Below are 23692 nucleotides of genomic sequence, written 5' to 3'. Positions count from 1 at the left end.
TACTTTGATAACTGGTATACAGAGACCTTGGTTTTTTTCCATACAGGCCTTTATCATGTGGCTACTTGAGTTTTCTCACAGCCTGGTGACTGGGGTCCAAGAGGAAGGAAAAAAGAAGCAGAAGCTGCCAGTACTTTTTTAGGTCTGATCTCATAAGTCCCAGAAGGTCACTTCCACTGAATTCTGTTGGTCTAAGCATTTTTTTAAGCAGGCACAAGGCTAGCACAGATTCAAGGGTAGGGGAAATAGGCTCCACCCCTTGATGGGAGGAGTGGCTTACATGTACAGAAAGGGAAGGAACTGCTGGCGGCCACTTTCGGAGACTAGCTTCCATTGTTCTCTCTCAGACAACAATAATTCATATCCCTCCCACATGTGCCTACCCCCTCCCAAGATCTCCCAAAGTTTTATCCTATTGTGGTGGTGTCAGCTTGAAGTTCGGGATCTTGCCATTTAGATCAGATCCAGGTGCAGGTGAAGCTTTTTTGGTGCAACTCCTCCATTACGATTTATCTCAATATGAAAACCTTTGAATTAGAAAGCCAATTTTCTGTCCCCCCAGCACCGATCATGCAATGGTGAGGAAGGGACAGAATAACTACAATAGGCTGTTCTATTTAGAAGGAGGGAAAATTGAAGACACTTAGCAATCGCTGATTTATAACTATTCTAAATAAAGCCAGACATACATTGCCAACTCCTCCTGTTCTACGGGCAGGGATTACATTTGATTAGGGAACAATTTCATTTTCTGGAAGTAGTTCTCCTTGGCCTGTGGCTCCACCTTTTGAAATCTTGGCTCTACCTTCTGGGTCATCCTTCTTCTTTCATGAGGAATGGCCCATGCTTGCAGCTGAGTGGAGTAGCTTTCTTAGCACGCTTTCGGTCTGTAGGAGGTTGAGGCTCAGAAGTCTGTTTTCTGTTTGAACTATCTCTGTCCCTTTTAGTTAGAGCTGCTATAATTCCTTCAAAATTTCTGTGAGTTTCTGACATCAAATTATAGTAGACTTTATTAGTCAGAAGTCCTACCCACAAATCTCATTGAGACAGGCCTCTCTCATTCTTGGGCTTAGAGTTATGATGCTGTGGGATAACATCCTTAATATTCTTAGAGACCCTATAGTTTGGCCGACAGGGTCTAAGAAGCCTGTCTTTTCCCTAGAAGACTCTTTGTCAGCTGAGTGAGTCTATGAGACTCTAAATTAAATCTTTCTAAGATCTTAACAAAGGGTCTTATATACACTCTTGATCTGGCATGACTTAACAGCAGCATTCTGAATTTGACCTTTGCCCTGAAGCCATTTCTCACTTTGATTTCGTTGACTGAAAAGCTCGGTCTTTGGCCCTCTGTAATCAAAACCAAACCCATTGCCATTGTGTTGATTCCGACTCACGGCGACCCCATGTGTTACAGAGTAGAACTGTTCCACAGTGTTTGCTTGGCTGTGACGTAACAACAGCAGATAGCCAGGTCTTTCTTTCGTGGTACCACTGGGTGGGTTTGAAGCACCAGCCTTTGGTTTAGTAGTTGAACATAAACTGTTGGCATTGTCTGGAGACCTTGGGCCTCTATAGTTCCTCTAAATTGTAGTCCATTTCTCTCTTGTATTTTATCACAGGTGGCTAGAAAAAACCAGTTGGCATATGCAGTATTCTGCCTGGAAATCTCCTTAGCCAGATACACATGTTCATTAGATGCCCTTTCGATTTTTGATGTTGCTAGAGACAACAGTATTGCCAAACTTTCCACCATGACGTAATGTGGGTTGTCTTTTCTCCAGCATCTAATATGATGTCCTTGTTGTCCCGTTTTCACTAATTGATTCTCTGAGGACATTCAGACCTGTGCTTGATGCCTGGTCCCAAAGCCAATGTTTTAGTTTAGGTTTTGTTACAGCAGCATCTCACTTCTAGGTACCAATTTCTCTTCCAATGATCTATTGCTACATAAAGTGTATCCCAAAACTTAGTGGTTTGAAACAACAATATTACTTTTCATGACTGGGTGGATTGACTGAGAGATTCTTTTGCTTCATATTATTGTCTAGGGCTCTGGGATAACTGGAAGGTCCAAAATGACTTTATTCGTATTAGTATTTGGTATTGGCTACCTTTTGGGGGCTCAGTGGGGGCTGATGGCCTGGGGCCTCTGTTCTTCTCCATATGCTGTCAATCCTCTTGAGGCCTGGGTGCAGCAGCCCCAGAAGGTCACTTCTACCACTATTGGTCAAAGCAGTCACAAGGCCAGACCAGATTCAAAGGGTGGGAAAATAGATTCTACCTATTGATGTAAGGAGTGACATACAAAGAGAGTGGAGAAATTGCTGGAGGCCATCCTCTGGACTACTACAGAAGGGTTAAATGAGACAACATGAATAAATGTTTATAGTATGGCACACAGTAGATACCAAAAATTGGTATCTATTCTTATAATAACCACACCATAACAGCACAGTATTCCCAGTCTCTGCATAGCAGGAGGCAGTGTTGGATGGAAGACTAGGGTCTGGAAGTCTGGAGTCTTAGGTTCTTATCCTGGCTTTGTTACGAAGAGTGTGTGGTCAAGCCACTTCACCTTTCTGAACCTCAGTTAGTTTACCCATGTATTGGGCTGATACCACCAGGTCACTGAATGAGCAAGGACTTTGGCCAGTGTGAAGAGCAAGGCAGATACTGAGGGACCATTATCTGAGTATTGCCACTACCACACCTGGCTTTATCTCTGGCTTGTCAGCCCAAAGGGACCTGATGTCCAGATAGCTCATATTTGTCAAAAGCCGGTAGGAAACTCCCAGGGACAGGGCCACCTTTGGGAATGGTCTTCGAGGGAGGAGGCAGTTGGGTATCTGTGAAGGGTGGAAGGCCTCGTTAATTGGCCCATACCGTCTACCTCTGTAAGATGATGGGAAAACCTCCTTGAAGGGAATGGGAATGAGAATGGCCTTGGATGAAGAAAGTTTTATGAGGTGGAGTTGGGGTTAGGGTAGGAAGGGACAATAGAGGAGAGTATAGAAAAGAGTTCATTTCAAGCTTTTAGAAGGCTCTGAAGAGCAGGCCCTCAGTCTCCCCTCAGCCTTACTGAACTCCTTAGAGCTCCTGGATGTTTCCATGATCCTTCTCAAACCCTACCTCTTTTTTGTGTTGTTGCTATTGCTGTTAATTCTTTTTTTCTCAATTTTATTGTGCTTTAAGTGAAAGTTTATAGTGCAAATTAATTTCTCATTTAAAAATTTATACACAAATTGTTTTGTGACATTGGCTGCAATCCCCACATTGTGTCAGCACTGTCCCCCTTTCTCTTTCCACCCTGGGTTCCCTGTGTCCATTCATCCAGTTTTCTTGTCCCTTCCTACCTTTTAGTCTTTGCTTTTGGGCAGGTATTCCCCATTTGGTGTTGTATACTTGTCTGAACTAAGAAGCACATTCCTCATGTGTGTTATCGTTTGTTTTATATAGGTCTGTCTAATCTTTGGCTGAAAGGTGGACTTCAGCAGTGGCTTTAGTTCTGAGTTAGCAGGATGTCCGGGGGTCATAGTCTTGAGGGTTCCTCTAGTCTCTGTCAGACCAGTAAGTCTGGTCTATTTTTTGTGAATTTGAATTTTGTTCTACATTTTTCTCTTTGTTCAGGACCCTCTACTGTGATCCCTGTCAGAGCTGTTAGTGGTGGTAGCCAGGCCCTATCTAGTTCTTCTGGGCTCAGGCTGATGGAAGCTGTGGTTCATGTGGTCCATTAGTCTTTTGCATTAATATTTTCCTTGTGTCTTTGGTTTTCTTCATTCTCTGGACTGGATGGGACCAATACGTGTATCTTAGATGGCTGCTCGCAAGCTTTTAGGATCCCAGATGATACTCACCAAAGTAGGATGCAGAAAATTTTCTTTATGAACTATGCTATGCCAATTGACCTAGTTGTTCTCTGAGACAATGGTCCCGAGTCCTCAGTCCCTGTAATGTGGTCCCTCAAGATGTTTGGATGTGCTTAGGAAGCTTCTATGACTTTGCCTTGGTCAAGTTGTGCAGATTTTCCCTACATTGTGTGTTGTCATTCCCTTCACCAAAGTTATCCCTTGTCTACTATCTAGTTAGTGACTTCTCCTCTCCACTCTCTTGTAGCCATCAAAGAGTTTTTTTTTTTTCCTGTGTTTAAACCTTTTCCTAGGTTTTTATAATAGTGGCCTCATACAGTATTTGTCCTTTTGTGGTTGACTTATTTCACTCAGCATAATGCCCTCCAGATTTATCCATGTTGAGAGATGTTTCTCAGGTTTATCATTGTTCTTTATCATTATATAGTATTTCATTAGAAACCCTGGTGGCCTAGTGGTTGAGAGCTATAGCTGCTAAACAAAAGGTTGGCAGTTTGAATCCACCAGGTGCTCCTTGGCAACCCTATGAGGCAGTTCTACTGTGTCCTATAGGGTTGCTATGAGTATTCCGTTGTGTATAAGTACCATAATTTGTTTATCCATTTGTCTGTTGACAGGCACTTAGTTTGTTTTTATCTTTTTGCTATTGTTAATAATGCTGCAGTAAACATGGGTGTGCATATGCCTATTTGTGTGATGGCTCTTATTTCTCTATGATAGATCCCTAGTGGAATTGCTGGATCATATGGTATTTCTAGCTTTTTAAGGAGGTGCTGTATTATTTTCCATAGTGGTTGTACCATTTTACTCTCCCACTAGCAGTACATGAGAGTTCCAATCCCCACGTAACCTCTCCAACATTTGTTATTTTCTGTTTTTTCGATTCCTGTCAGTAATCTCGGCGTGAGATGGTATCTCATTGTAATTTTGATTTGTATTTCTCTAATGGCTAATGATCGAGAGCATTTCCTCATGTGTCTCTTAGCTGCCTGAATGTCCTGAATGTCCTCTTTGGTGAAGTGTCTGTTCATTTCCTTTGCCCTTTTTTCCATTTACTTGTCTTTTTGTTGTGGAGGTTTTGAAGCATTCTATAGATTTTAGAGATTAGATCCTTGTCAGATATGTAGTAGCCAAAAAATTTTCCCCAGTTTTAGGTTCTCTTTTTACTCTTTTGGTGAAGTCTTTTGATGATCATAAATGTTTAATTTTTAGGAACTCCCAGTTATCTAGTTTATCTTCTGGTGTTTGTGTATTGTTAGTTACCGTTTTTATTCTATTTATGCCATGTATTAGGGTCCCTAGTGTTGTCCTTATTTTTTCTCCCATAATCTTCATTGTTTTAGGTTTTATATTTAGGTCTTTGATCCATTTTGAACTAGTTTTTGTGTATAGTGTGAGGTGCGGGTCCTGTTTCATTTTTTTCTTAAGATGGACATCTGGTTTTGCCAGCATCATTTGTTAAAGAGACTGTCTTTTTCTTTTTTAATGGACTTTGGTCCTTTGTAAAAGATCAGTTGGCCATAGGCGGATGAATTTATGTCTGGGTTCTTGATTCTGTTCCATTGGTCTATGTGTCTGTTGTTGTACTAGTACCAGGCTGTTTTGACTACCATAATGTATAGTAGGCTCTGAGATGAGGTAGTGTGAGGTTTCCTATTTTGTTCTTTTTCTTCAATAATGCTTTGCTCATCTGGGGCCTCTTTCCTTTCCATATAAAGTTGGTGATTAATTTTTCCATCTCTTTAAAGAATGCTGTTGATGTTTGGATCAGGATTGCATTATACCTCTAGATTGCTTTGAGTAGAGCATTTTCACAGTGTTGAGTCTTCCTGTCCATGAACATGGTATGTTTTTCCATTTCTGTAAGTCTCTTTTGGTTTCTTGCAATAGTGTTTTGTAGTTTTCCTTGTATAGGTCTTTTATGTCTAGAGTATTTTATCTTTTTAGGTGCTATTATAAACATTTTGTTTTCCTGATTTCCTTTTTGAAGTTCTCTTTCTTGGTATATAGGGGTCCAACTGATTTTTGTAAGTTGATCTGGTATCCTGCTACTCTGCTGAATTGTTCTATTAGTTCTATTAGTTTTCTTGTGGAATGGTTTGGGTTCAAACTCTACCTCTTCATACGCTATTCTCTTTGTCTGGAACACATCTCTCCCTTCCAGTTAACTCCTTATTTAGGTTTAGTTTTTGCTGTAAAATATAAGCTTCATGGGCAACAGTCATCTTTGACTATTTTCTTCACTTTTATGAACTAAAAAAAAAAAAGAACTCAAGCTCCTATAAAAGTACGTGGTACATAGTAGGTGCTCAATAATTATTTGTTGATTGGATAAATGAACTCCTACTCTTCCTTTAGGTCTAGTTTTAATATTAGTTTTCAGGTTAACACTCCTCTGATAGTGCACCAGGGGCCAAAATTTTTTGAGGCCACACTTCTCCTTGATGGAGAAGTGGCAATGGTGATGGAGGAGGTGGGGCTCAGGGACTTAGAATCAGAAGCTCCAACAGATGGGCAGTGTTCACCTTCGGTCTTGCCTGGACCCTTGAGCTGGTAGGTGGAAATTCAGTCTCCTCCAGAGGCATGGATCCCCCCTGGCCTCTCCCAGGTGGCAACTCAATGACCTCCCAAGGATGGCAGTCTTTTTACAGTACACTTAAGTCCCTGAGAAAGGAGTGTTAAAACCCCCGAGCAGAGCCCAGAGTCACTTCCCGAGAGGGTCAGAACTGAAAAGACCCTTTGAGAGCCTCTGGTCTAACCCCTCATTGGACAGGTGTTCATCACATCTTGGACGGTGGGGACTGTGGGGAACAGAGAGTGGTGAGAGAAGGCATAGATATGTAGGATCAGGAAGTTATGTTTTAAAGTCTGGACTTTACTCAGAGAGCAGTTAAGAACCACTGAAAGGTCAGGTCTGTGTTTTATAAAGGTCTCTTAGGCTGCTCTAAGGAAAGACAATTGCAGGGAGAGAGGAGCAGGACTCCAGTCAAGATGGTGGTGGTTGGGCCATGGGTGGAAGCAGTGGGGAGAGAGATAGGAGATGGCTTAGAGAGATACTTCTCTTCGTCGTGTGCCGTCGAGTCGATTCCGACTCATAGTGGCCCTATAGGACATAGTAGAACTGCCGCATAGGATTTCCTAGGCTGTAATCTTTACAGGACCTGATCTCCAGGTCTTTTCTCCTGTGGAGCCACAGGTGGGTTCAAACAGCTGACCTTTGGTTAGCAGCTGGGCACTTAACTGTTGCACCACCAGGGCTCCTTACCTGTAGATTAAACTCACCTAAGCCATTGCCGTCAGGTCGATTCCAACTCATAGTGACCCTATAGGACAGTGTAGAACTGTCCCACAGAGCTTCCAAGGAGCAGCTGGTGGATTTGAGCTGTAAACCTTTTGGTTAACAGTGGGACACTTAACCACTGTGCCACCAGGGCTCCATCTGTAGATTTGGAGACTGGAATTCAAAAGTTCTTCTTGTCTCTGGAATTCTCAGTCTAACTGTGATATTTCACACTGTTGTGTGTTGCTATAATGCTGGTTAGGGCAATTGTGTTGATGATCTTGATAGGAGAGACGAGTGGAGAATTGGGTTGAGAGGTTGGGAAACAATGAGTTAAGCTTGGAGGTCTGTTGAGTTTGAAGAGTCTCTAGCGCTCCCATGGGGAGATGTCTTGTAGGAACTGGGGCATGTGGCTCTGAAGCTGAGGAGTGTGATTAGGGCTAGAGGAGAGTCATCAGGACTCTGAAGCACAGTGCAAGAACATTATCCAGGGAGGATATTATCCAGAGAGGTAAGTGAAGTTCAAGAGAGTGATGTGGTTGCCCAAGGAGAATGTGCAGAAATATGAGAAATGGGCTCTGAGATACTTTAATGTTTGAGGGCAGGGTGTATGTCAGAAGGGCGTGAGCCAGGGAGCAGGGCTGCCTGTGAGGAGCTGAGAGCCTGACTAGGGAGACAGGGAGGTAAGAGGCCCCAGACTCAGGGGCTGGGAAGTGGGAGGGAGTTCAGTTGAAGAGGAGCAGAAGGAACTTGGATGTGGAGTCTAGAGGGCTCTAGGGGGCCTAGAGATTATGGGAGGGAGTGAAGGAGGTGGCGTTCTCCAAGGAGAGCTTGGTGAGATGGATGGGAAAGGCCAGGGCCTGGAGGAAGAGAGGTCAGCAATGGGGCTGGGGCAGGGCAAAGACAAGGCATGAAGAGGGCCAGAAAGAAGGAAATGGACTGTATGAGGAGTGGACTGAAACCTCAGGAGGACTGTTTCAAGCCTTGTTCTTCAAGAATATGGTTAGGGGTTTCACAAAGTCTTCCTCCCAAGGATTCTCCAGACTCTTCCTGAGCAGATGACAGGAGTGGTTGAGCCAAGGAAAGGGGCATAGGAGCCATCTTGTGTTGAGATTGAAGCTCTGGATTATCTGGGGCTGAGGAGAGTGAGTGGGGAAGTCAAGAAGAGGGTAGATTGGATCTTCTTCCCAGCTGCAGGGAAGGGCAGTCGCAGGTACTGAAGAACTGTGTGTGTATGGGGAAAGGGAGAAGAATGGGTGCCAGCATGGGCCTCAAGGGTCTCATCACTGCTTGTTGATAGGCAGCATGGGGAGAACAGAGGGAATGGGGTGGCGTGGGGTCCAGATTGACATCCCAGGGTGGCTGTTGGCCTTGAGAGTGGTTGCTGCTGTGGTGCATATGTGTGGTGGTGGTAGGGATGGTAGGGGCAGAGTGAAGGTGTGCCAAGGAAAGATAATGGTATGTGTGTGGGAGGGGTGACAACCAGATAAACACACTGCCTTCCAGTAGATTCTATGGCCTCCTTCTAGTTCCTTTCAGAACCAGCTGGAAGACAAATGTCCCAACCTACCTCAAACTGACATATGTTACTCAGGTGGAAAGCGCTGTGAGCACAGCTAGCATTGCCTGGCCAGGGGAGGATGGCACTATTTGGGGACAGGCCTTGTAGGTATCCAGGTTAAGGACAGGCCAGAATGACCCTAGTCTTCAGGCCATCTCACTGGGCTGGGGTGTTCATCAGTTGGTGGACATGACACACTCCAGGAAAGTAAGACATTGCAGCACAGAAAGCAGGTTCCCCAGTTTATTGGAAAAAACAGGGGACAAGAGGCCAGAGAGGCACAGGAGAAGTCAGGCAGTGGTCTTTCCATGGAAGAAAAGCCCTTCTCCCTGGACAGTCTGGAGGCCAAGATGAGGAAAGGGATGGGTCCATTCCCAGGCAGCTGGCCCCTTTCCAGTAGGACAAGATGACAGGAATGGCTGATGGGAGTGAGCAGGGTGGTGTATTCTCGGAACACAAGGGGAACAGCTACTGATGCACCACTGTTCTCAGTTGGGGTGGGGTAGTGGCACGTCTGGCAGATAGAAAGGGCTTCTCTGGCTCTCTCTTGGGGCACCTAACACCTCCCTGGGCTGCAGGGGCCCACTCCACATGTGGTGTTGAGTGGGCCGCAGGGGGCGCACATTCCAGTGCTCACTACCAGGTTCCCGCTGCAGGGGGCGCTGCAGACACTGCCTGTCACAGGCCGGGAGCCGGACACACAGAGGTCCCCGCAGACAACTCCGCCCCGGGAGCTGCTGACACCTGCAGGGATAAGAGCAGAGTCAGGAGACTTGGCTGGTGACCTCATTCAGCCACCTTCCTTTAGTCCCCAAGGGAAGGACTCAGGGACTTTCAGGTCTAGTTCTGAAGGCACAGAGGGAACCCTCTCCTGGGAGTCAGGAGACCTGGTTCTGCTTTGTAACATTGTGCAAGTCACTTCTCTCTGGGCCTCGGTTTCCTCAACTGTGTGAGGTGGGGGTTGTACTGAGTGACATCTGAGGTTCCTTCCTGCAGTGACATTTTGTTATTCTTTCCTCTCCCCCCCAACCCATTCTTCCTGCAAGCTAAACTCAGTCTCTCCTGCTGCTGACCAACCTAACTGGGGGGATTATTGGAAACACTCCTCCCAGTGTTTCTATACACTCATAACCAGGAAATCTTTGTTGTCGCACGCCCTAAAATTTTCCTTTTCAGGGCTCAAGGTACTTACAGACATTCACAGCTCCAACGCCTTCACACAGCCTGAGTAGGGAAAACGGGAGGAAGGGGAAGAGAAAACAGGTCAGAATGAGATCCTCAGATTTCCTCTAGGTGCTGAAAAGGACCATCTCAGGGTTATTTCTGGAGTATATTTATGCCTTTGTGTAAGCAGGGCTTGGAAGAGTAAGGATGTTCTGAACTGAGAGGTAAGGTGCCTAAGTTCTAATGCCGGTGGGGCCCTGGGTTCTCTGGGACTCTGGACATCACAGTGACGCTGACTTTGTTTTTTTCCTCTGTGTGACGAGGGGAATATGCTCAAGATCCAGTCTTTTGAGACCTAGATCCACAAGGCTAACAGCCTAGTTTGGGACTAGTTCTCTGGGATGTGGAAGAATCAAAGGTGGGCAGATCTATGCAAGCAGAGTTCTTAGGCCAGTTGGGTTGGGCCCCACCTCTGCTCCTCGCCCTCCAGCAGGCGCCTGTAGGTGGCGATCTCGATGTCCAGGCCCAGCTTGGAGTTCATCACCTCCTGGTACTCCTTCAGCAGGCAGGCCATGTCCTGCTTGGCCTTCTGCAGGGCCTCCTCCAGTCCAGCCAGCTTGCAGCGGGCATCGTTGAGGGCTGCCTCACCCTGCTGCTCAGCCTGAGTCACTGCAGCCTCCAGCTTGGAATTCTGGGGGCCCAGAAGAGAACAAGATGGGTTATGGTCCCTGGGTCTCTCTGGCCATTTCCTGGATTTGCTCAGTTTTCCCCACCCAGCCAGGAACAAACAACCCAGGAACAGGGCTTTCTCTCCTTCATCCCTTGGGTCTCCCTGAGTGACCACAACCAGGGACTCTATTCATGTAAATGGGCTGGAGAATGAATGGGGAGATGCGGATTGTGCACGCACTGGCTGTGTGACTGTGGGGAGGCCCCAGCCTCTCTGGTCTTGGGCATGGGCTGACCCGTACCTGACACTTGGCATTCTCAATCTCGGCCGTCAGCCTCTGGATCACACGGTTCAGCTCATTGATCTCCTCCTTGGTGCGGCGCAGGCTCTCCCCGTGCCTGGTCACTGTGGCCTTTATCTCCTCGCACTGTGGGAAAGCAGGGATGCTCATCAGGATACCAGGAATGATTGTGCAGGTTGTACAGTGCTCAGTCTGCTTAACCACACACCGCAGTCCTGCCTGTGCCACCCCAATAAGAGCTACTTGCCCTACTCTTATACATTCCTAGGGAAGTTTTGTTAGGTGCCATTGAGTCAGTTCTGACTCAAATCCACCCTATGTACGACAGAAGGAAACACTGCCCAGTCCTGTGCCATTCCTACAATCACTGCTGTGTTTGAGCCCATGTTGCAGCCACCGTGTCAATCCATCTCCTTGAGAGTCTTTCTCTTTTTTGCTAACCCTCTACTTTACCAAGCATGATGTCCTTCTCCAAGGACTGATCCATTCTGATAACATGTCCAAAGCATGTGAGATGAATTCTCAACATCCTCACTTCTAATAAGCATTCTGTTTGTACTTCTTCCAAGACAGTTTGTTCTTTCTTCTGGCAGTCCATGGAGTATTCAATATTCTTCACAAACACCATAATTCAAAGGCATCAATTCTCCTTCCTTCTTCCTTGTTCAGCTTTTGCAGGCATATGAGGCGATTGAAAATACCATGGCTTGGGTGAGGGACACCTTGGTTCTCCAAGTGACGTCTTTGTCTTTTAACACTTTAAAGAGGTCTTTTGCAGCAGATCTGCCCAATGCAATGCGTCTTTTGATCTCTTGACTGCTGTTTCCATGGGTGTTGATTATGGATCCAAGTAAAATGAAATCCTTGACAACTTCAGTCTTTTCCCGGTTTATCATGATATTGCTTATTGGTCCAGTTGTGAGGATTTTTGTTTTCGTTATGAAGGCTATGCAGTCTTTGATCTTCATCAGTAAGTGTTTCAAGTCCTCTTTGCTTTCAGCAAGCAAGGTTGTGTCATCTGCATATTGAAGGCTGTTAATGAGTCTTCCTTCAATCCTGATGCCCCGTTCTTCTTCATATAATCTGTCTTCTAGGATTATTTTCTCAGCATACAGATTGAATAAGTATGGCGAAAGTATACAACCCTGACATACATCTTTTTTGATTTTAAACCACTCAGTATCCCGTTGTTCTGCTCAAACGACCGCCTCTTTGGTCTTTGTACAGGATCCTCATGAGCACGATTAAGTGTTCTGGAATTTCCATTCTTTGAAATGTTACCCATAATTTGTTATGGTCCATGCACAGTTGAATGCTTTTGCATAGTCAGTAAAACACGGATAAACATCTTTCTGACGTTCTCTGCTTTCAGCCAAGATCCACCTGACCTCAGGAATGATATTCCTAGTTCCATGTCCTTTTCTCAATCCGGCTTGAATTTCTGGCAGTTCACTGTCAATGTATTGCTGTAACTGTTTTTGAATTATCTTCAGCAAAATTGTACTTGCGTGTATTATTAATGATATTGTTTGACAATTTCCAATTCTGTTGGATCACCTTTGGGCACAAATATGATTCCCTTCCAGTTAGTTGGCCAGGTAGCTGTCTTCTAAATTTCTTCGCACAGACAAGTGAGCACTTTCAGCATTGCATCTGTTTGTCGAAACACCTCAATTGATATACCGTCAATTCCTGGAGCCTTGTTTTTTTGTCAATGCCGTTAGTACAGCTTGGACTTCTTCCTTCAATACCGTTCATTCTTGATCATATACTACCTCCTGAAATGGTTGAACATTGACCAATTCTTTTTGGTACAGTGACTCTGTGTATTTCTTTCATTTTTTTTTTATGCTTCCTGCATTGTTCAATATTTTGTCCATATAATGCTTCAGCATTGCAACCTGAGGATTGGCTTTTTTTCTTTAGTTCTTTTAGCTTGAGAAATGCTGACAGTGTTCTTTCCTTCTGGTTTTCTAACTCCAGGTCTTTGCACATTTAATTATAATACTTTACTTTGTCTTCTTAAGCAGCCCTTTGGAATCTTCGATTTAGCTTTTACTTCATCATTTTTTCTACTTGCTTTATCTACTCTGTGTTCAATGGCAAGCTTCAGAGTCTTTTCTGACATCCATTTTGGTCTTTTGTTTCTTTCCTGTCTTTTTAATGACCTTTTGCTTTCTTCATCTATGATGTTTTTGATGTCATCCCACAACAAGTCTGATCTTTGGTCATTAATGCTCAATGCATCAAATCTATTCTTGAGATGGTTTCTAAATTCAGGTGGGATACGCTCAAAGTTGTACTTTGGCTCTTGTGGATTTGTTTTAATTTTCTTCAGCTTCAACTTGAACGTGCACATGAGCAATTGATGGTCTGTTTTACAGTTGGCCCCTGGCCTTGTTCTGACTGAGTTTCTCCATCTTCTCTTTCCACAGATGTAGTTGATTTGATTCCTGTGTATTCCATCTGGTGAGTTCCATGTGTATAGTCACTGTTTATGTTGTTGAAAAAGGTATTTCCAAAGAAAAGGTCATTGGTCTTGCAAAATTCTATCATGTGATCTCTGATGTCGTTTCTGTCACAGAGGCCATATTTTCCAACTACTGATCCTTCTTTGTTTCCAACTTCCCCATTCTAATCACCAGTAATTATCAATGCATCTTGACTCTATGTTTGATCCATTTCAGACTGCAGAAATGAAAATCTTCAATTTCTTCATCTTTGGCATTAGTAGTTGGTGTGTAAATTTGAATAATAGTCACATTAACTGGTCTTACTTGTAGGCGTATGGATATTATCCTATCACTGACAACGTTGTACTTCAGGATCGATCTTGAAATGTTCTTTTTGACGATGAATGTGATGCTGTTCCCCTTTAATTTGCCATTCCCAGCAAAATGTTCATCTGATTTAAAACGACCAATAGCAGCTTATTGATGTCTAGGATATCAATCTTTGAGCATTCCATTTCATTTTTGTCAACTTCCAATTTTCCTAGATTTATACTTTGTACTTTCCACATTCTGATATTAATGGATGTTTTCAGCTGTTTCTTCTCCTTGTGAGTTGTGCCACATCAGCAAGTATAGGTCCTGGAAGCTTTACTCTGTCCATGTCATTAAGGCTGACTTTACTTTGAGGAGGCAGCTCTTCCGGAGTCATTTTTTGAGTGCCTTCCAACCTGGGGGGCTCATCTTCTGGCACTATATCAGACAATGTGCTACTGTTATTCATAAGGTTTTCACTGGCCGTTTTTTTTAGAAGTAGACAGCCAGATCTTTTCTCCTAATGTGTCTTATTTTGGAAGCACCACTGAAACTTTTCCCCCATGAGTGACTCTGCTGGTATTTGAAATACCAGCGGCATAGCCTCCTGCATCATTGCAACACACATGCCACCACAGTATGACAAACTGACAGATGAGTGATTGCCCTAGGGAAGGATCTCCTCAATTTTGCCTCAGGTATCAGAATCCCCAGTCAAAAGAAGCATTTTGTGATATATACTGTGTACCCTCCCACTGCTATGCCTAGGAGGCTGGTGTCCTGTGTCACTCACTTTGCTGCGGTACCAGGACTCAGCCTCAGCCCGGCTGCGGCTGGCGATGTCATCGTACTGAGCCTTGATCTCAGCAATGATGCAGCCCATGTCCAGGTCCCGGCTGTTGTCTATCTTCACCACAACTGAGATGTCCGAGATTTGGGAGTAGAAGATGCGAAGTTCCTGTGGGGTTGGAGGTAGGGGATGAGGAAGGACAACAACTTTTTCTGGACTTTTCCTAATTCACAGCCTCTCTTGGCCTATGGCTATAACGCTTTTTACTTATCTGGAGCCAACTTCTAATGGTTGGAACAGAAAATCCCCTCATGAAATTGCATAACTTTATGCACAAATGAGAAATCCCTCTTAGAGGAAAACATAACCACTTCCCAAATTCTTGCTTCTGGGATTATTCAGGCTGCTACCCTCTAGCCAGCATGCTGCAGGATACTCTTGAAGGATCTACACTCTTGAGAGCTATGCATAAAGGAAGGCAGTTGGCTGCCAGAGAAGATCCTGGGCCAGAACAAGCGAATCTGAGGTTTGTCTGATGCTAGGGATGACCTACGCTTCTCTGGCCTCATTGGCTCAGGGAAAAGACTTGGTTGGGCAGGTTTCACAACACAGCCATCCTGGAGAGCTCACACTCTTGCCTCTGACTAATTTTGACCTTTTTAGTCATCCTTCTGTCTCCCTTATCCTTCCCTCTCCTTACCCTCTCTAACCCTCCAGCCTTGAGCCTGGGTTCACATGTCAGCAGGCTTCCTTCATGTCTGTGGGGGTCTAGGCAGGGGTCAGGATCCCATTAGAGCCATCTTTGTGCTCGGTGAGGTTGAGGGCCCCCTCACCTCCTCATACAGTTGCCGCAGGAAGTAGATCTCCTGGGTCAGGGCCTCGACGTTGGCTTCTAGGTCCGACTTGCGGAGGTAGGCACAGTCCACCTCCTGTATGGGTGAGCAAGGGGCCATGAAGATGGGTCTCCTCATCGTGCTCTGAGGATGTGGCTGCAGTGTGCAGGGCAGAGAGGATGGGGTGCTCAGGGACCCAGGGTGGGGGCTGGACTTCTAAGCACTCACCTTCTTTAGAGCCACAAACTCATTCTCAGCAGTGGCCCGAAGCGCAACTTCTTCTTCATACCTGAGGTGGGTGGGGGAGAAAAGGACCTTGTCCGAGCAGCTCTCCACCTTGGCCATGAAACAGTCATGCAAAAAAGTCCAATTCCTAGACCTACCCTTGCTCTATCTGCCTGCCTCCAAAAGATATGGGGCGGGATCAAGGAGAAATCAGGCTGCAAGTACCCATCCCCTTCAGCACCTCTGAGGTTTTCAGTAGGGGGTGGGAGTAGGGTAGGGTCAGTGTCTGGAAGTTGTATGTGTGTGTGGTTAGGGAGCAGGAGATGGCTGTTTTTCTCACCCATGTTTCCATGTTTCTTCCTTCTGACCGTCCTCTTATCCCCACTTTGTAGTAGGTAGTGGAATCCCCTCTCTGTCATGCCCCTTCTAGGCTCAGCCAAGAGAAATCATCCCTGCCACTTCCTCCTTCCCTGTGGGGAGGCCAGCTCAGAGAAAGGGGGAAGGTCACGGAGGGCCTGGGAGTCTGTGACTGAGAGCATTGCTGAAGGAAGCTGGCACCCACTAGAAACCAGATTCCTTTCGAGCACCCAGTGTGCATCCTGCATACCTTATGTCACACTTTGTAATTAAAGCTCTCTGTGCCTATGGCCTGTCTGCCTCTCCGGCAGACTGTAAATTTCACAAGGACAGGAATTATGCTGATGGCTGAATCCCCAGCGCCCAGCTCAGTGTCTGAGCGGCACGTGGCAGGTGCTTAGCAAATGTTGGCTAAGGGAAGGAGTAAACTGAAGAATGACCAGGACTCTGAGCTGACCTCGAAGGGACCAAGCAGACAAACAGATAAAACCAAATTGGTTTCTGGAGAGTCAATCCTGACTCGTGTTGACTCTACAGGACAGGGTAGTACTGCCCCACAGGGTTCAAGGCTATAATTTTTATGGGAGCTGACTGCCACATCTTTCTACCATGGAGGGGCTGATGGGTTCCAACTGCCAACCTTTCAGTTAGCAGTCGAGTGCTTAACTACTGTGCCACCAGGGGTCCTTTCAAAGGGACCAAGGAATAATAATTCTTTTGAGGTCTAAAGAAAAGGGTCTGGTGGATGGAAAAGGAAAGAGAGTGTCATTTCCCTGACATGTTGATAGGGAAAGGAGATGAACTCCTGCCCCCCAGAAGGCTGGCACCCACCCAAACGACCCTTGTGCCTTGAGGAACAGCAAAGAGTGCATGCAGGCTCTTCCTATCCTCAGGCAGAGACCTCAGCTACAGACCCTACACCCCCCTCTGCTTGGGAACCTAAGCACTCTGAGCCCGTTCCTGAGCCCACCCTGCCTGCACTCACCTCTTCTTGTAGCCCTCCAGCACTTCCTGCACATGGTTGAGCTCAGAGGCCAGTCTCCCGCTGTCGGCCTCCACACACTCGGCCTCCCTCCTCAGCGTCTCAATGTAGCCATTGAACAGTGGCTCCAGGTTGCTCTGGCAACAGCGCTGGTTCTGGTAGAACTGCCACTTGGTCTCCAGCAGCTTGTTCTGCTGCTCCAGGAAGCGCACCTGCGTCCAGGGGCAGAGTCTGAGAATCTCTTCTTTTAGGATCAGAGGCAAAGGGGGCCCCAGCACCAGCACTTGTGCCCCCAACTTGCTACCCAGAATCTTCTTTGGAAGTGGTTATGCCATCTCTCTAAAAAAGCACACTGGGTCTTAATCGGCTGACTTCAACCTCTTAGAAAGCAACTTACATTGTGTCATGGAAAGCACATGAAATCACCTTCGAGTCCCGACTCAGCTGCTGCTTGTTAATAATGTGCCCTTCGGCAAATCACTTTGCCCCTCTGCAAAGTGGGGAGAATAATGCTCACCTCACAGGGTTACTATGAGGATCACTTGAGTGCTTGTATGGGAAAGCACCTGTATGGGAAAGCACCAGCATGGTGAACAGCTACTGCCTGAAGTCAGGTGCTATTCAGAGCAGGAGAATGAACAGGCTGACCTTTTGAGAAAGGCAGAGTGTAAAAATTGAAAAGTGAAGTATGCATCAAGTATTTAACTCCTACAACAACAATGCAATTAGAATAATAGTCACCTGGGATGCTAATGCAGGAATGCCCTGTGCTCCAGCCTTCTAAAGATGAGGAAATGGAGGCCCGGGGAGGTTACCTGACTGCCCCAACCTCACAAAGAACTTGAACTCTGATTGTCTGCCCCACAGGGGGTTCTTCTCTCACTATGACTAATAATCTTAAACTATTGGGCCACAAGGAAAGTTTCATATCCATTACCCTGCCTCGAGGTTGGCTCACTGCCTCCGTTCAGATGCTTTGTCATATGCCTGGTAAGTCTTTTCTTGTACTAGCCTTGGTCTCTCATGCTGTTCAGAGTTCCAGGCTATTTTTTTGTTTTTATTTTTTGTCCTTCCTGGTGAGCATCTCTCTAGCATGACTTTTCCCAAGTTTGGCTCTGAAAGATCTCCCCCAGCTCAGAACTTCTTCTGAGTCTGAGCCTTTTCTCCTAGCCCCTCAACCCACTGCCACATGGGGTTGTCTGGATTTGGTGGAGGAGGCAACTGCAAACTTCCTCTGAATACGAACATCTATGGGTGGTTTCAACTGCACCCAGCCCATGTACTGCCAGCCCCCCTATAAGGTCCACGAGAATGGAGATTCTGTCTCTTGCTCACTTCTGGACCCTGAGCCCCCAGTACAGTGGCTTGGACCAATCACTCTGGCCCCTGCTCCACAGTCAGCAGCCAAGTAACCACGTGGTTAGAAACAGCTCTTGCTATCCAGATCCATGAGATTCCATAGTCTTCCAGGATCACATTCACTAGCCCTGACCTTGACATAGGGAGTACTTTCTTGCCATGTGAGCAGTTAGTTAGCTCCAAATGCGTTTAACACCTAAATGTTGGCCCACTGCTCAAGACGCTTCTCTTACCTTATTCAAGTCAAGGATGTTACCTTCCAGGACTAAAGGCTACAGTTTGCTCCTAATTATATATATATATATCTACCAGTTGCTATGGAGTCAATTCCAACTCACAGCGACCTTTTAGACCCTATAGGACAGAGTAGAACTGCCCCATGGAGTTTCCAAGAAGCACCTGGTGGATTTGAACTGCCAACCTTTTGGTTAACAGCAGTAGCTCTTAAGCGCTATGCCACCAGGGTTTCCATATATAAATATAAAAATAAATACATATATATATATATTTTTCCAGTTTGTCTCCACCATCAGGCTAGGAGCTTCTGATACCATTCTTGTCTTAATGTCTGTCTGTGTCTATGACTGCCCCCCTTTGGGAGCTTTGATAGACAAGTGCCTGCCTCTGTCTTCCCCCTCAATGCACAGTTTGAGCCCTGCACATGGGTGAGGGTTCAGGAAGAGTGTGATCAAAGGCACCCACCTTGTCGATGAAGGCAGCAAACCTGCTGTTGAGGTTCTTGATCTGCTCCTTCTCCTCCTGCTTCACGCACTGAGCGTTGGGGTCGATCTCCAGGTTGAGGGGCGTGAGCAGGCTCTCATTGACGGACACGGTAGTGATGCAGGGGGCACTGAGCCCGGTCACGCCGCCAGAGCGGTAGCCGAAGCTGCGGCCGTAGGAGCCGGCGCGGAAGCCCCCGCTGACGCTGCGGCTGCCGAAGCCCCCAGTGAGGCCGCGGTAGCAGGAGACGCCGCGGTAAGGGGCGGCGGTGATGCAGCAGCGGCCGGCCCGGGGCGCGCAGGCAGAGGCGCAGCTGAAGGCGCGGCCGCTGAATCCACAGGTCATGACGGAGGCTGGGAGGTTTCTGAGCAGTGGAGGAAAGCTGACAAGAGACAGAGCCAAAGACCTGCGCTCCCTGGGCTGCGGCAGGCGCTTTTATGCACCAGGGGCAGCTGGCATTAAAAGGAGCAGCAAAGAGGCAATAGCTGCATTTTATTGGCTTGGCATCACCTTCGTCTCTTAAGAGCCAACGTAGCTTGCCTGTTCAGTGTGGCTGTGTCAACAATATCTGGCCACAGACCCTGTTTCATCTTCAAAGGTCTTTACAAGCTTCCTTATGGCCTCTCCCTCTCCCATTGCTGCTGAAAGTGGAGAAGGGAGAGGGGTCCTGAAACATCAGTTGGATTCCACGCTCTGAGCGTAGGGCATGGATGCAGCTACCTGGGGTGGAGCCTCTCTCTGGACCCTCTTCGGGAGGGGCATAGCTGGGCTACAGGCCCTGAGACCTGGCCTGCCCATGGAAGGAGCTGTGCCCCTAAGACCTCTTGTTCTAGGCCTTCTTGTCCTCCCCTCTGTTGCTAAAGCATGTTCTTTCCTTTATTGTCAAGGTTAGCCTCTCCCATCTTGTTCCTGCTCAGTTGGGGATGGGAGTGGGGGCAGAGGTTTAGGGGGGAAGGCATGGTCCCTGCACTTTGGATGTTCCTAGGATGACAGAAGCCATGGGACCAGCTAGGGTGTGGGAGAAACTGAGTCAGAGAGTTCAGGACAAAGCCAAGGCAGTTCTTCAGAGCTCTGGGTGTTGTTGCTGGTGGGATAGGGAGCAGGGACAGAAGCACGGCACACCCCCAGAGCTCCTGTAGGAGCTTCACAGAAGGCTTCTGGGTTTGAGAAGGACTAGGGTGGGCGGGGACTTGGTTGGGAAGAGAGGAGAACAGAATTCATCTCTGATTTGGAGACTAGACTATATGTTATCAGTCATTCATTCGTTCTATAAATACTTACCGATGCCACCTATATACAAGACACTGTGGTTCTGGGGATCCAGCAGAGAACTGGGGTGTTTGGATATAGGGAAGAGGACATGCAGATGTGATGCCAACATCAGGCCAGTGGGAAGGGAAACAACCCCATGATGCCCAGGCTGAGGAGTTGGTGTCTGACATGGGGGTGTGGAAATCCTTTGGCTTCTGCAAGGAAGCTTAGCAATGGAGTCTCTTGCTGAGAGTTGGTTCTCAGTGTGTATACACCTACCAGGAAGGATGAAAGATGTTGTAGATTGAGGGCAAGGTGACCCAGGGTCCTGAAATGCCATCACTTCCTCCCCTCAGAGGACACATAGAGTAAGGGAAGGGGGTGGGAACTCACAGGGCTGTTTCTAAAGCCAAGATCTCTTAATTTGTCCTCTCATCCCTTTGGACTAGGACAGATGATGACCTTGATGGATGGATGGAGGCACTGAGCCAGGAAGTTTCCCCTGACCCAAGGATCTGAGCTCGTAAACCCTTCCACGTAAACCTCTCCAAGCGCACGTCTCTATGATGACCCCTGTATTGAGGATGACTCTTCTGCTGCACCTGCCTTCTGACCCAACCACAACCAATGCTGACTCACCTGGGCTAAAAATAGCCCTGCACTCATCCTATTGGGGCCATCACCTTTTGCCCTCCCCATTTCTTCTCTGGGTGAGTGAGCCAATTACAGTGGGGTTTGAGGATGACAAAGAAGGGGCCCGTTTTTGGTGAGGCCTAAAGGGAGGTAGCTGATGCTGCTGTGGACATCTTTCAGGGAGCTAGAGACATCAACTATGGACCCTAAAAGGAAAGAACTCCTCGAACCCCTCTTCTCAGGCCCTCTGGGAACTCTGAGGGGGTGGGCTGTGGGATAGGGACTTCTAGGGCGAGGGACACACCAAGGAATTGGGGGTAGTTGATCCCAGCTGAATGGCTGGTAAGATTTTTGAAGCACTTCTGTGAGAGGCTTGGCTGAGCCTCTGCTGGGTCAAACATCAGCCAGACATCCAAGGAAGAGTCAGATCTTTCCTCTCTTCTTCACCCACACCAGAACTGGCTAGGACCTGGAAGTTCTTCCATACACGTCCAATGATTATGTGAGATTTATTTCTTGGTCAGATGCTGAGGGGTGCAAGGCAGTGAATCCTCCATGAAGCATTTCTCTCTGCCCATTCTGCTAACTGCTCCTCCATCCTCTGACTCTGCTTGTCTGTCTCAAACCAGCAGGCTCAGTATGGAGTTGGATTCTTTCACTGGGAGTCTCTGGTAGGCACACCCACCTCTTTGGGTTGGGGGAATCATGACTGTGCTCAGATCCCTGTCCTGATTGGAGGTGGTGGTAACGTGGGCTCTAAAGATGAAAAGATGTGGTTTGAGGTGCAGCTCTGCCACTTACTAGCTTGGTGGCCTGGACAAATTATTTCCTCAATTTCTGTATTTGTAAAGTTTAAATGACAATCCAGGTCTTACTGGGTTGTTAGGAGGGTTAAGTGAATACAGAGTTCCTGGTAGCAGAAGTGCCTACTTTTCTTAGCTACCCCCACCCTGCACTAACAAGTTGACTGGGTCTGGGTTACATGCAGCTGGCAGGGCCTTGCAAAAGGATAGTGTGCATGGGGCCGGCAGGGAGATATGGAGTGCCATCCTGGGTGAGCAGCAAATAGCCCCAACAGCTTTACAAGGCCTTCATCGCTGCTCCACAAAGCCTTAATTAAAGCACCTATTTGTAAATGGCCCAGAACAAAGAGAATTGAAGACCTGGACGAGCCTGTGAAAGCAGACACCTGTGACACAGACAGGAAGCTGACAAAAGGATAGCAGCAGCCCCACCAGTGCTCCAGGCTGTGATTGGTTCCTGCCCTAACCAGGGACTATAAAGGCTTTGGCTGAGGCCCAGGTTGCTTTAGTTCCCAAGGCCTGTGCCCTGGGTCTGGGCTGCCTGAGGGTGCTGTTGCCTGGTCCCTGATGCCTGAATCCCTGATGCCTGGAGTGACTTCTTGCCTAGCGTCTGTTCCTCTGACTCCTGCCTACCGCCTGGTGTTGCAACCACCACCTGGCCTTATTCCTTCCTTGCTGTGTGTTTTTCTGGCGGCTGCCTGCTGGTGTGTCTGGCTATTCCTATTCTGTGATGAACATTTGTAGATATATCTTTGTGCCCATCTCCACTCATTTCCCTGAAGTAAATCCCTAGAGGTGGAAATGCTTGCTCAAAAGAGACTGTCCTGTTCCCATGGAGGCCTGTCTGTTGCCCCCCTGGCTGTGGAAGTGATGTTTCTATGGAGAGGCTGCTGCAGCCAACTAGTGGGATAAACACAGAACGGGGAGTCAGGAGATATAGATGCAAATTCTGTTTCTGACACTAGTTATGTGACAAGTTAGTTTATCTCGGTGAGCTTTGCTTCCTCATGTATAGAATGAGGATTATAATAGTTGCCCCCGGGGTCTCCATGAAGTTGGCGTGAGCAGGCAGATGTGAAAACACGTAGACGTGTCAATCAAAGGGCTGATTGTACATCCACCTTCTTACCTGGGGCGGGGAGTGGCGGGATTCCTGTGCCTTCCCTCACCTTTGTTCTCCCAACCTTGATGCTGACAGTTTTGTCTTTAACTCACAATGTACTGAGGCCTACGGACTAGACCTAATGGAATGTGGAACCAGGCAGCAGATGATCCTGTAGTCACATGCTGAGTGGTCGTTTATTAGACAAGTACTGTGTACTGCAGAGGAGTGCCGGGGTGGCACAAAGGGTTGAGTGCTTGACCACTAGCTGAAAGGTTGGTGGTTCAAACCCACCCAGAGGCACCTTGGAAGACAGGTCTGGTGATCTGCTTCTAAATGTAACAGCTTTGAAAACCCTATGGAGCAGTCCTACTCTGCACACATGGGGTTGCTGTGAGTCAGAATCGACTCAAAGGCAACTGGTTTTAAGGACTGGAAGAGAAGAGATAGAACTGACATTGCCTTCAGCTCAGGGGATCAGCTACATAGAAAACCCAGCAAAATAAAAAACTATGAGAAATAGCAGGAAGAGTCAAGCAGTGCTGCTGGCTACTAGGTCAACCTGCAAAAATCAAACGCATTTTTCTCCATCAGTGATAACCAACTAGAAAAAAAAAAGAAAATAAGATACCGTTCCTAGTTGGGAACCTGGTAGCGCAGTGGTTATGCGTTTGGCTGCTAACCAAAAGGCTGGCAGTTCGAATTCACCAGACACTCCATGGAAACCATACACAGCAGTTCTACTCTGTCCTATAGGGTCACAATGAGTCGGAATTGACTCGACGGCAACAGGTTTGGGTTTTTTCTCTTTTTTTTTTGGTTTATTTCTAATTGTAGTAAAAGTGATGAAGTATTTGGGATACAATTTAGCAAAGTATTCACAAAATTTTTATGGAGAAAAATGTAAAGTCCTATTTAAGAATACACAAGAAAATCTGATTAAATGGAATTACACCACATCCAGGAATAATTTCACCTGGAGTCTAAAGATGTAAATTCCCTCTAAATTTACAAGTTCAGTGCAAACCCA

The 23692-nt window shown here is 46.8% G+C and overlaps 2 protein-coding genes across 4 annotated transcripts in view; one reads left to right on the top strand and one right to left on the bottom strand.

Moving 5' to 3' along the window:
* Window positions 1–8896: 8896 nt before the first annotated feature.
* Window positions 8897–19218, bottom strand: LOC100665280 (keratin, type II microfibrillar, component 7C). Its single transcript, XM_003405029.4, has 9 exons — window positions 18856–19218; window positions 16798–17006; window positions 15459–15519; window positions 15231–15326; window positions 14401–14565; window positions 10843–10968; window positions 10342–10562; window positions 9900–9931; window positions 8897–9451 (listed from the first exon to the last, which is right to left on the bottom strand). Exons 1-9 carry the CDS (start codon window positions 19216–19218, stop codon window positions 9264–9266), a joined length of 1461 nt encoding a protein of 486 aa, XP_003405077.1. The 3' UTR covers window positions 8897–9263.
* Window positions 14255–23692, top strand: part of LOC100656268 (putative keratin-87 protein) — a 35814-nt gene continuing 26376 nt past the window's right edge. Inside the window, exons 1-2 of one of the 3 annotated variants that reach the window (XM_023556601.2) lie at window positions 14255–14923; window positions 20579–20834. In XM_023556601.2, the coding sequence (XP_023412369.1) occupies window positions 20688–20834 (147 nt within the window). In that variant the 5' untranslated portion in view covers window positions 14255–14923; window positions 20579–20687. Of the gene's footprint in view, window positions 14924–20573; window positions 20835–23692 lie in introns of all 3 variants that reach the window. The other 2 variants (XM_003405458.3, XM_023556610.2) reach the window with 2 other exon arrangements.

Source organism: Loxodonta africana, chromosome 4 (assembly GCF_030014295.1).
Source record: "Loxodonta africana isolate mLoxAfr1 chromosome 4, mLoxAfr1.hap2, whole genome shotgun sequence".
Lineage (NCBI taxonomy): Eukaryota > Metazoa > Chordata > Mammalia > Proboscidea > Elephantidae > Loxodonta > Loxodonta africana.
This window is presented reverse-complemented; position numbering and strand designations above follow the sequence as displayed.

Coding starts and splice junctions, on each gene's coding strand:
- LOC100665280 (XM_003405029.4), bottom strand. CDS start 19,218: ATGACCTGTGGATTCAGCGGCCGCGCCTTCAGCTGCGCCTCTGCCTGC. Junction 17,007..18,855: donor TTGCTGCCTTCATCGACAAG/GTGGGTGCCTTT, acceptor CCCTGGACGCAG/GTGCGCTTCCTGGAGCAGCA. Junction 14,566..15,230: donor TGCGGCAACTGTATGAGGAG/GTGAGGGGGCCC, acceptor CCAACCCCACAG/GAACTTCGCATCTTCTACTC.